Here is a 21,709-nt window from a genome sequence, read left to right as displayed (position 1 = left end):
TAGAGCAGGCCAGGCCTCTCTCAGGCCTCTCTCCTCCCTCCCCAACTCCAACCCAGTCAGTCATCACAGGCTAGACAACTGTTTAGGTTGTTGGAAACCAGGGGGCTAATTATGCAAGAGACACTGAGGGGTTAGGAGGACATCCAGTGGGGAGGACCTTGTAATCAGTGCTGCTGGTGGAGAGGACAACCAGGCCTCCCCCAGAGGCAGCCCCTCTATTCCATTGCTTCTCAACCAGAAGGACCCCCCTGAAACCTAGATGGAAGCCACCAGACTGTATAGGGAGGGATGCAACTTTATTTAATCAAGAAAGAGCAGAACAAAGTCTCAGCAGGCTGAGATGAGGTGAAAGGTCAGTCAGAATTGTTGCCCTCAGCTCCTCTGGGCATAGGCCAAGCCTCACCTTGTGGGGATGGCACTACTGTAGACAGGCGGGGCTCACAAGACCTGGCCAGAACAGCCCCGTGCGAAAGCTCTGAGCCCAGGCTTCTTCCAGCAGGTGAGATGCAGAAGAAAGGCGGTCTAGAACTACAGGGGCTCACCTGGCTTGAGCCTTCAGGAGGCCCTGACAGGACCTCATCTCCCTCAGCCAGCCACCTCTTCAGGACACCACAGGTCAAGCTATCAAAGCGAAGGGTGCTGGCCCAGATCAGGAAGGACATCCCCTCTACCATTAAGTCTTCAGAGCCAGAGAAGCTTTCTCTAGTCTTCCTCTGAGGACCAGGAATCTCCATCTACTCCACTCAGAGGGAATTCCAGGGACTGACTTGGGCCTAGGTGCATAGGAGAAACTACCAAGGAGGCCTTTAGGGCACCCACTTCCTGTTCCTGTAAAAGGCGTCCCTGGTCCTGGTCCCCATCCAGACCTTCCTTCCCCTCAGACTGCTCTAATCCAGTCTCCACCCTCCCATTCATGTGCTCTAACTCCGAGTTGGGGCTCTGGGTATCTCCAACCCCTGGGACCGTGCTAGTCACCTCTTGGGGGGCATCCAAATGGTCCTCTCCCTCCAAGGAAACAGACTCAGACCCCTCTGACCCAGAAGGTTCAGCGCTGTCCTGAGACTCAGTGTCCAGGGCAGTCACAGCGCTATTAGCTGCAGCACCTCTCAAGCCATCATCCCAAGGACCACTGACACCCACAGATCCCTGTTCCAGGAGGTCCCCTCTTTGGGTGATATCCTGGACCTTGAAACCCCCACCAGAGGGCCCTGGCCCCCACCACTGAGCCCCTGACTCAGCCTCTTCATGTTCTTCTCCCTCCTCCCCACTCTCCTCTTCATCAGCAAAGCCATCAGACTCCCCGCCCTGATCCCAGCTTTCAGGCTCCAGTACTGAAGGAACCTGGCCCAGATGATCTGCCGCCCCCTTGGGAACCCCTGGAAGAAAAGAGGCCTCAGTCCCCAGGTCCTCAAATTCCTCAGATGACAGGTCAGAGTCAGGACCTTGTTCCTCCTCCCCGGGTGGGTTGCTGAGGACAGGAGGACCCCAGCCTTCCTCCCTGGCCTCTCCTTGAGGGGAGAGCCTCTTCTCTCCAGCTAGGTCCCACTTTGGGGAGGTAGGGGACCTCAGGTAGAGACCCAGGGGAGTAGAGTCCGGGAGAGTTTCCCCTAACTCATCCGCCTCACTCTCTTCTCTGCTCTCCTCCCAATCCTGGAGGCCCTCGGGGGTCTCCCCCAGACCAAACTCTTGCTCATCTCCTACTTTCCTCAGAGCTTCAGACCCACCTTCTAGCTGCCACCCAGCTTCCTGAATCCCCTCAGCCCGGGGCTGCAGCTCACAGGCATCTTCCAGGGCTGGGATGTATGAAGAAGGTTCCATGAACTTGGGACCAGGGAGTGCCGGTACAGCCTGTGTGCCCTCATCTTCCTCTGTCTCTGAGAGCCTGGGCTGAGGGACAGCACTGCCCTCATGGTCTGAGGTCTCCACTGAGGCCTCCTCTATTCCCCAGCCCACCGCAGGCTCTGACTTCTTGAAGCTCTTGGGTTCTAGAGCATCACTGCTAGTCTTGTGCAGTTCAAAGATCTCTGACTCCAGAGCGCCTGTCTCGGATGGTTCTTTTTCAGGCCCTTCCAAGTCCTGAGCTCTCTTTACCTCCACACTTTGCTCCTCCAGGGATGGGTGAATGGCCTCCTCCCTGGCCAGATGCTCTGGTTTCCCTAACCCTAACACTTCCTGCTCCAGTCCATCTCTGGTAGCAGCCTCTGAGCCCAGGGTAAGCTCTTTGGAGTCTTGTTCACCTGTTAGTGCTATAGCCTCATCTTGCAACAGGGGCTCTGTCACTTCTGGCATTCCCTGGGCAACTGGGACCTCTAAGGTCTCCACCTGCTCTGGTGGTCCCTCCATGTCCTGGAAGGCCTCAGCGCTCCCCTTCCTGTTGTCTTCCTCACTGGGGACCCTCTGCTCCTTGGGCTCAGAGCTCCCCAGGCTACAGGCCTCCCCCTTGACTTGTAGCCGCAGCTCCCTGTCCTCAGCAGCTTCTTCCTTCCCACTTTGCCCAGTCAGGGGCAGCTCTGCCTCTTCCTCGCTTTCCATGCCTGTTCTCCCTAGGACTGGGTCCTGATTCACTGCTCCGTCCTCCACCATGTCTTCCCACTTTTGTTGATTTCTAGAGCCAGGCAGCTCCTGCCCCACCTCTGCCAGAGACCTCGCTGATTCTTGCTGCTCATTCTTATCTAGGCAGCCTTCCGCTTCCAGCTGCTGCCCAGCCGCCCCCATCCCTTCTAGAGAGTCCACAGTCTCTAGGTTCCACTTGCCCAGAGATCTCAATTCTTGATTCTCCCTTTCAAGGGGTCTCAGGGTCTCTTGGTTCCCATACACATACCCCAGTGATTCCTGAATTTCATTTTCTAGAGGTTTCGCTGTCTCTCTAGTCACTTCTGGAGACCACAATGGCTCTTGCACTTGCACAGAGTTCACTGTCTGCAGACCCGCCTCAGCACTCTTCAGTGGTTCTATGTTCTCTGTGTCTGAAGACTTCACTGTCTCCGCTCTTCCTTCCAGTGACACTGGGCTCTGTCTTCCAAAAGGCGTCTCTACGTCTGGTTGTCTCACCGCCAGCTGTTCATCCCCTACATCCCTGACTATCTGTCCAGTCTCTTGTTGAAGAGATCTCTGTATCTCTTGGTCCTGCTCTTCGGGAGACCACAGGGACTCTGGAGTCTCTTTTCCCAGAGATCTAAAGATCTGCTGGTTCTCCTCTTCAAAAGACTTCCCCGAGTCCTGACTCTCTGTGTCTAGCAGGTTCTCAGTCACCCAGTCCTTTTTTTCAACAGAACTCAGTGGTTTATGGCTCTCCCTTTCTAGAGATTGCTTGACCACCTGCTCTTCTTCTAAAGACCCCAGGAACTCTTGATCTTCTTTTTCTAGATAGTTCACAATCCCCTGGCCCTCTTCTTCTAGAGACCTCTGTGGGTCCTGGGTCTCCTGGTCTCTATCTTTATGAGACCGCAGGGACTCCTGAGTCTCGTTCTGTACCAGGCCCGCAGTCATCAGGTCATTGTCTTCGAGAGACCTCTGTGGATCCTGGGTCTCCTGGTCTCTGTCTTTATGAGACCGCAGGGACTCCTGAGTCTCGTTCTGTACCAGGCCCGCAGTCATCTGGTCCTCTTCTTCTAGAGACCTCTGTGGATCCTGGGTCTCCTGGTCTCTGTCTTTATGAGACCACAGGAATTCCTGAGTCTCGTTCTGTACCAGGCCCCCAGTCATCTGGCCGTTGTCTTCGAGAGACCTCTGTGGATCCTGGGTCTCCTGGTCTCTGTCTTTATGAGACCGCAGGGACTCCTGAGTCTCGTTCTGTACCAGGCCCGCAGTCATCTGGCCGTTGTCTTCTAGAGACCTCAGGAGCTCCACTTCTTTTTCCAGAGGTTTCACGATTCTCTGCTCCTCTTCTACTTCTAGAGATTTCAGTTGCTTCTGATTCTTGCTTCCTGGTGGTATAATGGTCTCCTGGATTTCATCAAGAGACTTCAGAGATTCCTGACTCTCTCTTTCTAGAGGCTTCACAATACTCTGGTCCTCCTCTTCCAGAGACCTCAGGGACTCCTGACCCTCCTTTTCTATCAGCCTCTCAACTATCTGGTTCTCTTCTTCTGGACATCCCAGTGGATGCTGGCTTTCCTTTTCAAAAGCTGTCAATGGCTCTAAGTTCTCTTCTGAAGATCTCACTACTTCTTGATTTTCCTTTCCTATAGATGAAACTGTCTCTAGTGTACCTTCAGGAGATATTAATTCTTGATCATCCTCAATTCCTGGGTCTTCTTTTCCTAAAGGCTTAGACAGCTCAGGAAGCCCCCTTTCTAGAGTTTTCTCTGATTCTACATCCTTTTCTTCTAAAGACTTCAGCAGTGTTTGTTTTTCTTCTGAGCTTTTTAGAGTTCCCAGGGTCTGGTCTATAGACCGCAGAGAATTCCAATTCTCCTTCCCTGGTGTCTCGTGGCTCTGGATTTTCAGAGACATCAGTGGCTCCTCTTCTGGAGCCTCTAGGGTTTCCTTTTGCAAAGGACCCTGGGAATCCTGGATTTCTTCCATGTCCAGACCATCTTCTTGTGTCTCCTGTGCAGAGCTCCTCTCTACTTTTACCTCTATGGCAGCTTCTTTCTCTACTAGCTCCCAGATTTGCCCTTCATCTTCCTGGAATATGCTAGAAACTCTAGACTCACTGGATTCTTCATCTTTAGTCTCTAACACGGAGTGGGCTGAGGAGGTCAGATCCTTGGGTAAGTGGCTGGGCTGCTTGCCCCCAGGCTCCTCACTGGTGGAAACAGACACTGTGGCTTCGGTCCAGAGAGGCTCTGGACCCTGTTGCCTCCCACCCTGTGTCTGGAGCAGGGAAAGAGGGGCATCCTGGGCTCTGACTTCTGCTTTTGTAGGACAGGGAGCCTCAGGCATGGGTGGGATGGGTGTGCTGGCCAAGGTGGGGGTTTGGGCCTGAAGGAATTCCTGGGTCTTCAGAAAGGCTGTCACTGGAGTCTCAAGGGTATTGGGCATGGGGGAAGGGAGGGGTGTCGGAGTGAGGACAGGAAGCACAGATCCCAGGTGCTGATCCTCTGGTGTCCCAAGGAAATGCAGCTTCAGCTTGGGGTCTGGAAAGCAGAGTAAGAATTGTTTTAAGTATGCCCCGACCTCACCATGGAGCAGCCCTCACACCATTGCCTGACCCCCGCTGGCTAGAGGATGGGAACAGCACAGCTGAGGTCACCCAGTGAAGACTTAGACTGGTGGCTTAGGAAGGATCTTCCTAAGTAAGCGGAAGTAGAGCTTCCAGGAGCAGTTGGCTCCGCCTCTTACCGTGAAAGCCACGGGAAGCCTGGGAACTTCGGGCAGGTGTTTGCAACCGGGAATTCTCAGCCTCCAGCAGAGTCCTTGCGGGGAGAGGAGGGTATGGGGTCAGTTTCAGCTGAGGTGCCACGTCCTGATACAGCAGGCTCACTCTCTATGACTATTACCATACAAAAGCTGCACAGTCAGGATAGATAGCATAGATTTGGTCACAGGAAGACCCCACATGCAGATTCCCACAGTCAGACACTGGCCACTGAATGGCTAATGCTCAGATCACCCTCCTCAGACCAGTCTCCGGCTCCCCACCCAAGGCCAAGAATGATGACCTCATCCTCTGCGAGGGAGGCCGATTCTCATGCTAATTACTGCCTTTTGTCCACACCACCATCTGGAGGGCCTGAGAAGGGGGCTCCTCAGGGGAAATGGGAATTCTCAGGCTGTTCCCGTGGGATGGCTCCCTTCTCTGCTGTGCCCCCAGAGCTGGTGACAGACAAGAGCAAATGAATTCAGCTCCCCCTCTCCAAATCCTTTTCAGACTTCAAACACCGGCGGTCACATTCCTCTGTGCTGCCTAGACCCTTCCCTCAGAGCGCTGACTAGGGTTAAGGACTTCAAACTCTTCAGGGCAGAAGTCTTTACATTCATGCCCCTGTCTCAGTGGTCTGTGGAGCTGATTGGAGGAGAATTCACAGGGGATTTCGAGCTATTCTCTTGTTTCTGTCCATGACCTACGACACTTGGTTCTGTCCTCACACAGCATCCTGCCTTCTGCCTTGTATGAGGTCCTGAAATCCTCACTGGCTCTCCTCTGGGCCCCACTTCCACCTCCACTCCTACACCTGTCTCAGTCCTACCACTTTACCGATGGATTCTGGAGAAGTGGGACACTGCCCTGGCCTGGTACTCTAGAGTGAGTGATATCCCCAGCCCTCAGCTGTGGGGCTCCCAGATGGGGTCTTTCCATGCAAGATACATATATAGAGTCTATACCCACAGAGCCAATCCGCTCAGCCTCTCCCAGGCAAGCAAAAAGAAAAGGGAGGGGGGGTAAGGAACTGGGCAGGGTCAGGGACTCTAGGGCTTAAAGGAAGGCTAGGAAGCTAGCGCTTACCCGGACACAGTTGAGCCTAGCTCAGACAGCAGGTCAGCATGAACAGGCCCACCTGCAAGGTCTCTTTTCTGAGACTGCCCAGGTATCTCCAGGATGCGTGCACAGAGACTGCAGAGAGTGAGGTCAGATGCAGATGCCTGTGCCCCCCAGTTTCCTCCCTGAAGACTGAGCTGAAGGGGCAGCAGGGGGGCTCAGGTGGAAGTCTAAGTGTGAAAGTGACAGCTGAGCCCCCCTGCTGAGATGGTTCAGCGGGCTAAAGTACCCGCCAAGTTCGACAACAACCTGTTTGATCCCTGGGACTCAGAGGCCCCCATCACAGAAAATGCATACATAAATAAATGCAATACAAAACTGCAAGTGAATCTGAGGACTGGGCAGTGGTGCCAGTGGTAAGTTCTCTCGCAGAGAACTGCTCACAGCAGCGATGTGGAGCTGCTCACAACCCCTGTAGCTCCAGCTCCAGGAGGCCCACTGCTGTCTTCTGGCCTCTTAGGACGCCTGCCCAATGCTGCATAAATAAATACACATAGATAGATATTTTTATAAAGCAGCAGCTGAGATTCACAGAAAGGACAAAGCCAAGTCCCTGGGCCCTCCAGGCAAGGAGTCAGAGCTGTGTGTGCATCCGTGTACCTGTATGTAGCCACCTCCAGACTAAGTGACATCTTGAGGTGTGCCAGTTGCTGCCCACCTTCCAGGATCTGAGCAATTTGGCTCTGTAGGCCCTGCTTCTCCTGCTCCAGGGCATCCACAGCCAGCTGTAAAACAAGCCAGGGTGAGTGAAGGGGCCTCCGCTCAGAGGGACTCTCCTGTTCCTCTGCCTACATCCTCCCTCCCAGAGCACTAGACTGGGTACCCCAGACAAGGGCAGGGGACACTCGAGCCTCTCCTGCACTAGGCTTCTCTTGAGAATGTTGCCTAAATGGTAGCACATGTTGAGAATCCAGTTCCCATGGGAGAGGAGATGGTTACAGAGGAAGAAAGCAGATAAAGTGGAAACAGAAGGAAAAACAATTTATCAAGAGTCGGCTTGGAAGGGCTTGCAAGGAAAGCAGTTGGGCCCTCACTGTCCCCAGCTTCTCAGAGCAGCCCTGGTTCCTCTACTTCCCACGTGTTCTGGAATCTCTCTCCTCCAAGAGGAGGGGGAAGGTGGCCACTGTTGGGACTTCTGTCTGGGCCAGGCAAGAGGCTGTTTTCTCAGCTGTTGGTCACATCTGTGCAGTATGAGGGGGAGGGGGCCCCAGGCCTCTGGGACGTGTTCCAGGCAGCTGAGAAGTCATAACACCTTGGTTGCTAGGAACCTTCTGGAGTTGAGGGAGCATGTGTTTGAAACCTTCTGATTGACAATAGCATAGGGAAGAGTGCATGGAGCCATCCTATAGGGGAGTTGCCGTTCAAAGAGTGATGAGCCGCTACAGTGGGTCTTGCCCTCTAGGCCTTACAAGTGGGTTGTGCCAGAAGGTCTCAGAATTCCATCCTCCCTGCCTGGACAGGAAAGTCTAGGGTCTATGTGTTCTGGGCAGGGGCTCCTGAATACAACTGCCCTTGCTCCACTCCCTTCCTGAAAGTTTCTTAGCATCGTAAGCACTTCCTACAGCTTAGTCTTACTCGGGTTGGTCACCTCCTCACCTGGAACTTTTCAGTGGCTTGCAGCCGGTCCTGCCAGCGGCCCTCCAACCTCTGTTCCAGAGCCTCTCTGCGCTCCTGGAGGCCGTCGCGTTCAGCCTGCAGCTGCAGCAGCTCAAGGCGACCCTCCCGAGCACCCTGCATAGCTCGGGCCAGTCGCTCGCGGGCTTGGCCCAGGGAGCTCTCCATGTGAGCCACGCGTTCCTGGTAGTCGCGCACCGCCCCGCGCCACGCTTCGCCTAGCCTTCGGGCCAGCTCCTCCACCTCGGGGGCCCGAGCCGGCGGTCCGTGGGGCGGCGCGGCGAGCCGGAGTGGCGCACAGGCAGCCTGCGCGTTCAGGTGCGCGCGCTCTTCCTCGTGCGCCGCCCGCACAGCCTCTAACTCTCGCTCCAGCTCCGCAACCCGGGAGCTCAGCCAGCCCTGCGCACTCTTCTCCGCCTCGAGTGCGCGCCGGCTGCAGGCGACCTCCTCACTGGTCCGGTCCCGGGCGAGCCGCACTTGCTGGCACCGGCCCGCCACGCCCTCCAGCTCTTCAGCCAGGTTGTCGCGTTGCACCTCGGCCTCGTGCTTCTCCCGCCAGCGCTGATCGACGAGGACCCGCAGCGCTGCCAGCTCGTCGTCGGCTCGGGCCCGCCAGGAGGCATCCCCGGACTGCGCCCGGAGTCCCCCAAGCTCCGCGCTGAGCAGCTGGTTCTGCTCCTCCAGCGTCTTTACCCGGGTCAGGTAGGCCTCCAGGCGGCGATTGAGCTCCCACAGCTGGAAAGATTCCTCCCCGACACAACCCTCCATGTCGCTGGTCTGACCCACCGAGTGCGGGCGGACGCGCAGCAATGGAGAAGGGAGCGGCCTTCGGAGCTTTTAGGCGGGAGAGAGTGGCGACAACAGTGACCCAGCGGAAGTGGAGGACTCCGGGAGGGAGCTGGAGCGAGGGTATTCATACTCCCGCCAGTCGGGCGGGAAAGGGGGCGGCACCCGGGTCTTAACCCTTTAGGGTTCAGTGCGACATGCAGACCAAGCCCTTGCTTCACTGGGGTACATGAGAATGGAACCAAGGAAGCCGCCCGGCCCTGAGAGATCCCGTCCGATGTGGGTGATTTTCTGAGGGAGGCTTGAGAAGGAACTCCAGACTCCACTTGAACACCCTGGATAGACAGAACTGGGCTTGCGGACTTCCTTTCTCCACACACACTCAAATCCTCTGAGACACAACTTCTCTTCTACAAAATGACTTTAGTGTTGGAAACTTCGTGAGCTGTTGAAAAACGGACAGTGCAGTGTTCTGTGTAAAACAGTGAACACTCACCCCCATAGAGGCAACACTGCAAGATACACTGCCCAACGCAGAAAGAACCCACTACGAGGAGTAGCCTCCCTGTGGTCCGAAGGTGGAGGTGGGAATCGAGGCTAGCCTGGGCTACGACACCCCTCTCCCCACAGTTTTTTAAGATGGTCGGTCTCGCTCTGTAGATCAGGCTGGTCTGGAAATCATGGAAATCCTCCTGCCTTAGCCGCTGCAGCTGCCTGCGCCAGCAACCCCTGCCCAGCCAGGCCAGCTGATGTTAACAGACAGAGTGTCCAGTTCGTACCCTCACAGGGACACAGGGATGTCCTGTTGCCTCCCCCTGAATCAGGAAAAGGAGAATGGGAAGGGACACTATAGGCTCAAGAAAGTTTTTCTCTTATGTCGATCCTACGGTTGTCATTGCTCGATTAGGAAGTTACGAAGCTCTCAGAGGTGCCCCCTGGTGGCTAACAATGAAGTCTAGAGACAAAGGAAATAAAGATAACGAACTTAATTACAAGGGACCCTTAGGCTCAAATGTTTGAACTTCTGCCCTAGTTGATGGACCTGTTTGAGAAGGATTGGGAGGTACGGCCTTTTTGGAGAGGGAGAGTCACTGGGAACAGGCGAGAGATTGAGGTTAGCCCCCTCTCTCTGCCTTGTGCTTGTAATTGAGATGTGTACCCTCAGCTACTGCTCCAGCGCCCTGGTCATGTCTCCTGCCATGACGGTCAGGACCCACACAGTTGTCCTCTGGCCTCCATATGCATACTGTGACATACATGTACCTGCACATACACACACAGAATAAGAAATGTAATTTTTTAAATAGCTGTTTGAGTTATTGACGTGATTTTTATAAAAACTCATTTTCAGCGAGGCCAGTTGGGGGCACATGCCTTTAATCCTGGCACTTAAGAGACAGAGCAGGACCTGTCTCTGGATTTGAGGCCAGCCTGATCTACTTAGCGAGCAAGTTTTAGGCCAACCAGGATTACATAGACCCTGTAGCAAAAGAAAAATTCCTTCAGTGAATTTTAGCTTAGGACAAAATTGCCAACAATTTCTGAAATGGTCCTAAGCTTACTTCTGCTATGGGCAGAGTCATTCATACAAATTGGCATTCTCAGCATGGACAATTACAAAATCAAAATATCTGGGCTGGAGAGATGGCTTAGTAGTTAAAAGACTCACATCAAAGCCTCTGACGTCTGCACGCGTCCACACAAAGGTGTGCATACCCACGCACAGACATGTACACATAAGAAACAATGATAAACATTTTCCAAATCAAAGTATGGATCAACTCTGAAAATGCTGAAGATGTTCCGTCATGGTCCTGAAGTACCACCAACCAGCTCCCAAATCATGACCTTAGGTGTGAATGCCCAGCCTCAGTTTATGCTTGTTTCTGGCTAGTTTTTTTTTTCTTTAACTTAAGTTAACCTGTTTTTCTTCATCTACATTTTGCCTCAGGTTTTTTTTACTTACTGTTCATTCTTTATGTCCTTCTCCATTGTTAAATGGTCCCAGGAAAACATGGGGTGGGGGAGAAGCCAAAACAACTACCAGAGAGGAAAAGGGGAGACCACCTTAGAGCTCAGGCACCCAATTAACCTGGGTATCTTTTAATTCGGTTTGATTTGGTCTGATTGGGATTATTTGTGTCAGTGGGGAGGTTTGTTGGAAAAACCTTACTTAACATTTGGAGGTCCGACGGTGGGTGGGCGCTGTTTTTCCCACGGGCCCAGGGCCACGTGTTGGAAAACACCCTTCTTGAGCCAGCTCTTCGCCAGGCTAAGATCAGCTTCGACTCGGTGGGTGTGTTCCCCCTTTGAGTACTTGCCTCTAGGGCCCGGGACCCATTTACGTTTATTTATCTTTGTCGAGAGTCAGGATCATGCCAGGTGCCTGATTCAAGCAGCGAGTCAGATCTCGCTGAGGTGGTATCGAGGGGACACAGACGTCTGCCACTCACTTCTCACGACCCCCGCCCCGAGATGGGACTGAGGGGACACGGACGTCTGCCACTCACTTCTCACGACCCCCGCCCCGAGATGGGACTGAGGGGACACGGACGTCTGCCACTCACTTCTCATGACACCCCCCCGCCCCCCCCCCCCCGTTTTTGAATCAAGAACCCTGTCCCAGTGGATGCATCGTGACAGGCTTGAGTCCCAAGATTTGGCATAGACTTCTAAAATGGGCTTCTGCAATTCAAAGGCAGATCCTCTATCACCCTGGGCTGCCTTTTACAGAATCTTTATAAATTGGGACTGTCCCGTACAGTCTGTCCCAAATGGCTTTCTCTGTGCTCTGAGTTGACCTCAGTATGACCTTGACGATGGGGCACAGTGGCCACAAGAGGGAACTCTTGGCTTTTCCATCCTCCTCAATGACCATTTGGCACGATATTGCCCTGGGCCTCCTACAAGGCCATGCCCTATCTTCCAGCAACCTGGACACTGGAAATCACAATGTCCCCGTGTGGGCTCATCCTCTATACCAGCCTCACCAACATCGGCAAGTGAGACTGTGCAGCCTTCGAACTACTCGCCTTGCAGAGGATTGACGCGGCCCAGACGTGGTGACCCCATCACCCTCTCCAAGCCTAGGGTAACACTGCAGGTATCTGGTAAGTCCATTGCCTTTCCTTTGGACCCGGGAGCTACCTACTGTGTTTTAACATCTCACTCGGACCTACGTTCCCATCACTGGCCTGCATTCTTGTAGGCGATTCTTCTCTCATTCTTTTCTAGTCATACCTGCTTGCCCTGCACCTCTACTTGGTTGAGATATTCTCAGCCATTCAGGGCCACACTCACTTTGGCCCCCACACACTCACCTGAGTCACACTTTCTTCTCACTTTTAACAGTCTCACAGGTTCCTACCCCAGACCGTCCTGTCCCTACCCTCCCTGATCCAGCAGATCCCCAAGTATGGGACACTTCCACTCCTGTGGTTGCTACTGACCACCAGCCAGTGCTAGTTCACCTTAACAACCCTTCATCCTTCCCTTCCAGACCCCAGATTCCCATTCTTGAAACCCACCACCAAGGTCTTAAGCCTATTACCACCCACCTCCTATCTCAAGGACTTTAAATCCCTATCGACTAGCCCCTGCAACACTCCCAACCTTCCCGCTTACCCTTGGTTCCGGTTATTCCAATTCACCCACGGGTTAACGACCATAAAATCTCCTGTCTAACATCCCTTTTGCCAACCCCTACTCTACAGTTCTGGACCTAAAAGAAGCCTTCTTCACTGTCCCTTTACACCCTGACTCTACTTCCTCTTTGCCTTCACCTGGGACGACCCTGAGTCCCAGTCCTCCAGACAGCTTATGTTGACTATTCTCCCTCAGGGTTTTCAGGACAGCCCCCATTTCTTTGGCCAAGCTCTGGCTTGAGATCTCTCAAACTTTGACCCAGGTCCTAGCACCCCCTCCAGTGCATTGACGATCTCCTTCTCTGACATCCTACATTGTCTCTGTCCCAAAAGGCCACCTCTGCACTCCTGAACTTCCTCGGATCCCTGGGATATCGAGTCTCACCAGCTAAGACTCAGCTGTGCTCTCCCACAGTGGTATATCTGGGTGTTCAACTCAGCCCAGGGTCTAAGATTTTCACCTCTGACAGGGTCCAGGCCCTGCGGGATTTACAGCCCCTAACCACAGGGCTCAGATCCTCTCCTTTTTGGGCCCACCAGGATTCTTCCATCATTGGATCCCTGACTTTGCCATTACAGCTAAGCCTGTGTACCAGGCAGCCAGAGAGACTCCCACGGGGCCTGTCACCCACTCGGCTATCATCCACTGCCTCTTCTCTCAACTGCGAGATGCCCTTCTACCAGACCCTGCCCTTGCTCTTCCAGACCCCACAAAACCTTACCATCTCTATACAGATGAGAGGTCAGGAGTGGCCACGGGAGTTCTAACCCAACAGGCTGGGCCTTCGTATCAGACTGTCGCCTTTTTATCCCAACAGCTGGACCCCACTGTCTGTGGATGGCAACCATGCTTAAGAGCCCTGGCAGCTGAACTCGCTCGGGAGACTCTGGAGATCACCCTGTCCAGGCCAGTCACGGTATATTCCACCTCTCAGCTCTTCTGAGTCATTCCTCTCTCTCTCTCTCCTTGGGCCTTCACAAATCTACGTTTTTCACTTACTGTTTTAGAAAACCCCAAATTACTTAGGCCTCCAGTCCCTCCCTAAACCCCAGAACAACTCTCCTTTCTGTCCTCCCCCTACAACTCCCCTCCCCCTCCCTGTACCTCCTCTCACTCTTGCCCAGAGGCTGTAGAGGCCTTAAGTTCACCTCTAGAAGACCAGCCATTTACAAATCTCCAACTCACTCTGTTTGTTGATGGAAGTTCCCTTAAAGACAAATCAGAAAACCTCCAGACAGTGCATGCAGTGGTCACTTCCAATAACTCATTGAAGCAACCCGCCTGCCATTGGGAACCTCCTCACAAAAGGCCGAATTAATTGCCTTGACTACAGCACTTCAAATAACCAAGGGCCAACGGGCTAATATCTACACTGACTCTAAATATGCCTTCTTAATAGCCCAAAACCATTCTGCACTCTGGAAGGAAAGGGCTTCCTTACTACCAAGGGCACTCTCATACTTAACGGACCCCTTATAGCCAACCTCTTGGAGGCCCTCCAGCTCCTTACAGAAGTAAGGACTGTCAGGGACACCAATCCTCCATGGACCCAGTGGCCCGGGGGCTGAGACCACAGAATATGGACCACATACCACTACAGTAGCTAAGTACAAAACAGGTCAGCAGCCATTGAGAGAGAAAGACAGAGACAGAGACAACAGAGAGGAATAGAGATCAAGAAAGACAGGGACACAGAGAATCTAAGACAGTAAGAGAGAGAGGCAGAGACAGACAACAAAGAGAAACAGAGATCAAGAAAGACAGGGACACGGAATCAAAGACAGGAAGAGAGAGGCAGAGGCGTGAAAACAGGGATAGGGAAAAGCAGCAATCGATAGAGACAGATATTCCTAAGCAAGTCAAGGGCTCGATGGGCAACCCAGAAAGGGGCCTGCCCTTGTTCCTGACTATTAAAATGGGCAGGGTAGGGTGTTGCTTTTTTTAAATTGATATTTATTGAGCTCTACATTTTTCTCTGCTCCCCTCCCTGTCTCTCCCTTCCCCCCTTCCGCCCTCCCCCCAAGGTTCCCATTCTCCCAATTTACTCAGGAGATCTTGTCTTTTTCTACTTCCCATGTAGAATAGATCTATGTATGTCTCTCATAGGGTCCTCATTGTTGTCTAGGTTCTCTGATATTGTGATTCGTAGGCTGGTTTACTTTGCTTTATGTTTAAAAACCACTTATGAGTGAGTACAAGTGATAATTGTTTTTCTGTGTCTGGGTCACCTCACTCAAAATAATGTTTTCTAGTTCCATTCATTTTCCTGCAAAATTCAATATGTCATTATTTTTTCTGCTGTGTAGTACTCCATTGTGTAAATATACTACATTTTCCTTATCCATTCTTTTTTAAAAATATTTATTTATTTATTATATATACAATATTCTGTCTGTGTGTGTGCCTGCAGGCCAGAAGACAGCAGCAGATCTCATTACAGATGTTTGTGAGCCACCATGTGGTTGCTGGGAATTGAACTCAGGACATTTGGAAGAGCAGGCAATGCTCTTAACCACTGAGCTGTCTCCCCAACCCCCTTATCCATTCTGCAGTCGAGGGGCATTTAGGTTGTTTCCAGATTCTGGCTATGACAAACAAGGCTGCTATGAACATAGTTGAACACATGTCCTTGTGGCACGATTGAGCATCCTTTGGATATATACCTAAACGTGGTATTACTGGGTCTTGAGGAAGGTTGTTTCCTACTTTTCTGAGAAATCGCTACACTGACATCCAAAGGGGTTTCATCAGCTTGCATTCCCACCAGCAATACAGAAGTGTTCCCTTTCCCCTACAACCTCTCCAGCATAAGTTGTCATCAGTTTTTGATCTTGGCCATTCTTACAGGTGTAAGATGGAATCTCAGAGTTGTTTTGATTTGTATTCTCTGATGCCTAAGGATGGTGAACATTTCTTTAATTGTCTTTCAGCCATTTTAGATTCCTCTGTTGAGAGTTCTCTGTTTAGGTCTGTACTCCATTTTTTTATATTGGATTATGTGATCTTTTGGTGTCCAATTTCTTGAGTTCTTTTTATATATTGGAGATTAGACCTCTGTCTGATGTGGGGTTAATGAAGATCTTTTTCCTTTCTGTAGGCTGTCGTTTTGTCTTGTTGACCGTGTCCTTTGCTTTACAGAAGCTTTTCAGTTCCAGGAGGTCCCATTTATTAATTGTTCCTCTCAGTGTCTGTGCTGCTGGGGTTATACTTAGGAAGTGGTTCCCTGTGCCAATGCGTTCAAGTGTACTTCCTACTTTTTATTCTATAAGATTCAGTGTGGCTGGCTTTATGTTGAGGTCTTTTGATGGAGGAAGGTCATTGGTTAATAAAGAAACTGCTTGGCCTGATAGGTTATAACATAGATGGGTGGAATAAACAGAACAGAATGCTGAGAGGAAGTGAGGCAGATGCCATGCCACTCCTCTCCAGAGCAGATGCGATGAAGCAAGCCGCCAGGTCAGACATGCTGAATCTTTCCCAATAAGACTGGTGCTACACAGATTACTAAATATGGGTTAGGCAAGATGTGAAAATTAGCCATTAAGAGGCTATAACTAATGGGCCAAGCAGTGTTTAAAAGAATACAGTTTCCGTGTAATTATTTTAGGGCATAAGCTAGCCAGGTGGCCGGGAGTTGGGTGGCAGGAACACAGCCCGAAGCTCCATCAAGAGTCTTTGATCCATTTGGACTTGAGTTTTATGCATGCTGACAGATATGGGTCTATTTTCATTCTTCTACATGTTGATATCCAGTTATGCCAGCACCACTTGTTAAATATGCTTTCTTTTTTCCATTTGTATTTTTTGTTTCTTTGTCAAAAATCAGGTGTTCAAAGGCGTATGGATTAATATCTGGGTCATCAATTCAGTTCCATTGGTCCTTTTGTCTGTTCTTATGCCAATACTAGGCTGTTTTCAGTACTGTAGCTCTGTAGTAGAGTTTGAAGTCAGGGATTGTGATGCCTCCAGAAGTTCTTTTATTGTACAGGATTGTTTTGGCTATCCTGGGTTTTTGCTTTTCCAAATGAAGCTGAGTTCCATTCTTCGAAGTCTGTGAAGAATTTTGCTGGGATTTTGATGGGCATTGCGTTGAATCAGTAGATTCCTTTTGGTAAGATTGCCATTTTTACTATGTTAATTCTGCCTACCCAAGAGCATGGGAGGTCTTTCCACTTTCTGCTGTCTTCTTCAATTTCTTTTTTCAAAGATTTAAAGTTCTTATCAAAGAAATCTTTCACTTGTTTGGTTAGAATTATTCTGAGATATTTTATGCTATTTGTGGCTATTGTGAAGGGTGTAGATTCTCTGATTCCTTCCTCAGCCCTTTTATCATCTGTGTACAGGAGGGCTCCTGATTTTTTTTCAAGTTAATCTTGTATCCTGCTACATTACTGAAAGTGTTTATGAGTTGTAGAAGTTCCTTGGTAGAATTTTTGGGATCACTTATGTAAACTATCATATCATCAGCAAACAGTGAGAGTTTCACTTCTTTTACAATTTATCCCCTTGATCTTCCCTTGGTGTCTTATTGCTCTAGCTAGGACCTCAAGAACTATATTGAATAGATATAGAGAGAGTGGGAAACCTTGTCTTGTTTCTGATTTCAGTGGAATCACTGGGAGTTTCTCTCCATTTGGTTTGATGTTGGCTGTTGGTTTGCTGTATATTGCCTTTATTATGTTTAGGTATGTTCCTTGTATCCCTGCTCTTTCCAAGACCTTTATCATGAAGGGATGTTGTATTTTGTTAAATGCTTTTTTGGCATCTAGTGAGATGATCATGTAGTTTTTATTTTTCAGCCTGTTTATGGTGGATTTTCGTATGTTGAACCATCCCTGCATCTGTGGGATGAAGCCGACTTGATCATGGTGGATGATGGTTCTGATGTGTTCTTGGATTCGATTTGTCAGTATTTTATTGAGTATTTTTTGCATCAATGTTCATGATGAGATTAGTCTATAATTCTCTTTCTTAGTAATGTCTTTCTGTGGTTTGAGTAGTGGGTAATTGTAGCCTCAGAAAAAGAGTTTGGCAATGTTCCTTCTGTTTCTATTGTGTGGAATAATTTGAGGAGCATTGGTATTAGTTCTTCTTTGAAAGTCCTATAGAATTCTGAGCTGAAACCATCTGGTCCTGGGCTTTTTTTGTCGGGAGACTTTTGATGACTGTTTCTATTTCTTCAGCAGTTATATGTCTGTTTAATTTGCTTATCTAGTCTTGATTTAATTTTGGTAAATGATATTTATCCAGAAAGTTGTCCATTTCCTTTAAGTTTTCCAATTTTGTGGAGTACAGGTTTTCAAAATATGACCTGATTATCCTCTGTATTTCCTTTGTATCTGTTGTTATGTCCTCCTTTTCATGTCTGATTTTGTTAATTTGGATTTTCTTTCTTTCTTTGTTTCTTTCTTTGTTTCTTTGTTTCTTTCTTTCTTTGTTTCTTTCTTTCTTTCTTTCTTTCTTTCTTTCTTTCTTTCTTTCTTTCTTTCTTTCTTAAAGATTTCTGCCTCCTCCCCGCCACCGCCTCCCATTTCCCTCCCCCTCCCCCAATCAAGTCCCCCTCCCTCGTCAGCCCAAAGAGCAATCAGGGTTCCTTGCCCTGTGGGAAGTCCAAGGACCCCCCACCTCCATCCAGGTCTATTAAGGTGAGCATCCAAACTGCCTAGGCTCCCACCAAGCCAGTACGTGCAGTAGGATCAAAAACCCATTGCCATTGTTCTTGAGTTCTCAGTAGTCCTCATTGTCTGCTATGTTCAGTGAGTCCGGTTTTATGCCATGCTTTTTCAGACCCAGTCCAGCTGGCCTTGGTGAGTTCCCGATAGAACATCCCCATTGTCTCAGTGTGTGCATGCACCCCTCGCGGTCATGAGTTCCTTGCTCGTGCTCTCTCTCCTTCTGCTCCTGATTTGGACCTTGAGATTTCTGTCCGGTGCTCCAATGTGGGTCTCTGCCTCTGTCTCCTTTCATTGCCTGATGAAGGTTAATATTCAGGAGGATGCCTATATGTTTTTCTTTGGGTTCACCTTCTTATTTAGTTTCTCTAGGATCACAAATTATATGCTCAATGTCCTTTATTTAAGGCTAGAAACCAAATATGAGTGAGTACATCCCATGTTCCTCTTTTTGGGTCTGGCTAACCTCACTCAGAATTTGGATATTCTCTCTCTGCCTTTTGGTTAGTTTGTATAAAGGTTTGTCTATTTTGTTGATTTTTGTGAAGAACCAACTCTTTGTCTCATTGATTCTTTGTATTGTTTTCTTTGTTTCTATTTTGTTGATTTTAGCTCTCAATTTGATTATTTCCTTCTATCTAGTTCTCTTAGTGAGTTTACTTTTTTTTTGTCCTAAAGTTTTCAGATGTTCTGTTAATTCACTAGTGTGGGATTCTTCCAGCTTTCTTATGTAGGCATTTAATGCTATGAGCTTTTCTCTTAACACTGTTTTCATTGTGTCCCATAAATTTGGGTATTTTGTGTGGTCATTTTCATTGAATTTTAGGAAGACTTTAATTTCCCCCTTTATTTCTTCCTTGACCCGTTGATGATTCAGGTGAGCATTGTTTAGTTTCCATGTGATTGTGGGTTTTCTGGAAATAGTATTGCTATTGATTTGTAGTTTTAAAGCATGGTGATCTGATAAGGTACATTGGATTATTCCAAGTTTTTTGTATTTGTTGAGGTTTGTTTTGTTACCGAGTATGTGGTCAATTTTTGAGAAGGTTCCATGAGGTGCTGAGAAGAAGGTATATTCTTTTTTGTTTGGATGGAATATTCTATAGATGTCTGTTAAGTCCATTTGAGTCATAACATCTGTTAGTGGTGTAATAGGAGCGGCGGGGCTGCGTCCCCAGCACCCGGCTGCCCACATGGCGTTACCCGAAATAATTACACGGAAACTGTATTCTTTTAAACACTGCCTGGCCCATTAGTTCCAGCCTCTTATTGGCTAGCTCTTACATATTGATCTAACCCATTTCTAATATTCTGTGTAGCACCACGAACTGGCTTACCAGGAAAGATCTTAACTTGCATTTGTCTGGAGTGAGAGAATCATGGCGACTGACTGACTCGGCTTCTTTCTCCCAGAATTCTGTTCTGTCTACTCCGCCTACCTAATTTTCTGTCCTATCAGGCCAAGCAGTTTTCTTTATTAGTTAACCAATGAAAGCAACAGATAAGATACAAGACCCACCTCCATCATTTCCCCTTTTTCTGTTTAAACAAAAAAGAAAGGCTTTCCCTTTAACATAGTAAGATTATATATAACAAAACAGTTATCCCAGCAAGAATTTCAGTTACAATATTTATATCTACTTTATCTTTTATCATAACTAAGGAAAACTATAACTATCTATTTATTCTTCAACTCCATCAAAGACTCCAGAAGGATATAATATTACCTAAGTAAACAAGAAATCCCAAACTCTAGAAATGACAGAGTCATCTCACTGCCTGGACAGTCACCCAAAGTTCCTCTGTACTGTTGGGGCATCCATCTCCGGCCTTCAGGCTCATAGTATCCAGCAGACATTTCCATGAAGCAGGAAATTTCAAAGACAGTTCAGTCACTATCTGCTGTGTTCTGCAGAGTGTCTCTCAGACTCTTTCATGAGTCAGGAACCCTGAAAGATCATCTTACCTTTAGGCAAGTTCAGTAGTCCTCTCTCTGCGGGTTCTTTGTGTCCAGTTTATGCAACAGTCCAGGCAAGAGCAGTTTCTTGCCCAAATGGCTAACCAACTCCATAAGGAGCCTCTTCGATGCCCATCTTCCTCTCAAAGTAGATTGGTGCTGCCAGGAGCAGACATGTCTCATTGTCATGAAAAGCCCTAAGTTATTAAAACATTTTAAATACCATATTCTGCAGTGCATTTAGTAAAGAATGCCTATCTAACTGAAATATATCTCTATATATCCAGAAAATCTAACATGACTACAAGCTTGACTATTATTGATGATTATCCATCAACAACCTATACTTCCTAATTATACATTACATATTAAAAATGTGTACAATCACAATACCTTAATCAAGATCAGAAATACATATGCATATAACAAAATTGACCTTAATATCCATACCAATGCAAATTATTCATACCTATATCATATCCCTGTTTAAATGTAAAAGAACATTTATAAACAATATTTGGGAACATGGGCGCAGTTATTTCTCTCCAAACTGCTTCCTGCTGAATGGGGGCTTCGTTTAATTAGGTCTTTCATGGTATAACCTGTCTGCTAGGTTCATCTTAGTTGGCAGTTGAGTGAAGTAATTTTTTGAGGGTGTTCAAAGCAACCTTTCAGGAGGGCGTGGTCTATCATACCATATTGGGATAGAAGCAATCCACAGGGTCTCGTCTTCTGTGAAAACAAAAGAAGACCCTCTCCAAAGCATCATATCCTTAGACCCAAATCCTGAAGTCATAATACCCTTATATCCATTCTGGTTCTGCTTTGCAGCCCATATAATGACATGTCTCTCTGTACTTAGCTCCTGTACAGTCAAAAAATTTAAAGAAAACACAATGTACATAATCCAGACTCTCTGTGAATTTTCCATTGTTACGTGGCTTATTTTTCCTTATTTCTTTTAATCTATAACTATCTGTACTCTGTCTCTTTAAAGACTTTACCCTTTTTTTAAAGGCATTAAATATATTATTATTATTATTTTTCTTCTCTCTCTCAAGCCTATGTACACTCATCCAACTTTGTGATTCATTTAGTGGTCTGAATCTGTCCTATTGTGAATCTGTAATTTTTTTTTTATTATCCAGGAGCACTTTGTTCTGAGTTTTTAAATCGTTAAGCGTTTAAGAATCTAAGCTGTATGGTCTACAAGAGCTAGTTCCAGGACAGGCTCCAAAACCACAGAGAAACCCTGTCTCGAAAAACAAAAACAAAAACAAAAACAACAACAAAAAAGAATCTAAACTGTGACATTCCTAGGTCAAAAACAGGTACTGCCAGCTTGCCCCGCCCAGTCCAACATGGCGGAGCCACTTGTGACTGAATCAGTTGTGCCTCTGAGCTGCAGGGCGAAGGGCTGCTCTGGATGTCGGCTCCACTTCTCTCCAATTTCAAAATGGAGGATGTACCATTTTCTATTAGCTCAGGGGCCACCAGGTAGCACTCTAAGCACTCAGCACTTTAAGTCTGAGACTGAGCGTGCAGCACAGAAACTCTTTTCATCCAAGTTACAGCCAAATCTGATACGCAGAGCACTGCGCAGTCTGAAAA

The 21,709-nt window shown here is 48.6% G+C and overlaps 1 protein-coding gene across 1 annotated transcript; it reads right to left on the bottom strand.

The window, feature by feature from the left end:
- Positions 1-288: 288 nt before the first annotated feature.
- Nes (nestin) lies at positions 289-8,910 on the bottom strand. The gene is made up of 4 exons (XM_057793940.1): positions 8,021-8,910; positions 7,025-7,149; positions 5,287-5,360; positions 289-5,081 (listed from the first exon to the last, which is right to left on the bottom strand). Exons 1-4 carry the CDS (start codon positions 8,804-8,806, stop codon positions 703-705), a joined length of 5,364 nt encoding a protein of 1,787 aa, XP_057649923.1. The 5' UTR covers positions 8,807-8,910; the 3' UTR covers positions 289-702.
- Between the last annotated feature and the right edge of the window lie 12,799 nt (positions 8,911-21,709).

Source organism: Chionomys nivalis, chromosome 18 (assembly GCF_950005125.1).
Source record: "Chionomys nivalis chromosome 18, mChiNiv1.1, whole genome shotgun sequence".
Classification (NCBI taxonomy): domain Eukaryota; kingdom Metazoa; phylum Chordata; class Mammalia; order Rodentia; family Cricetidae; genus Chionomys; species Chionomys nivalis.
Note: the sequence above shows the minus strand (reverse complement) of the source record. Positions and strands in the feature narration are given on the sequence as shown.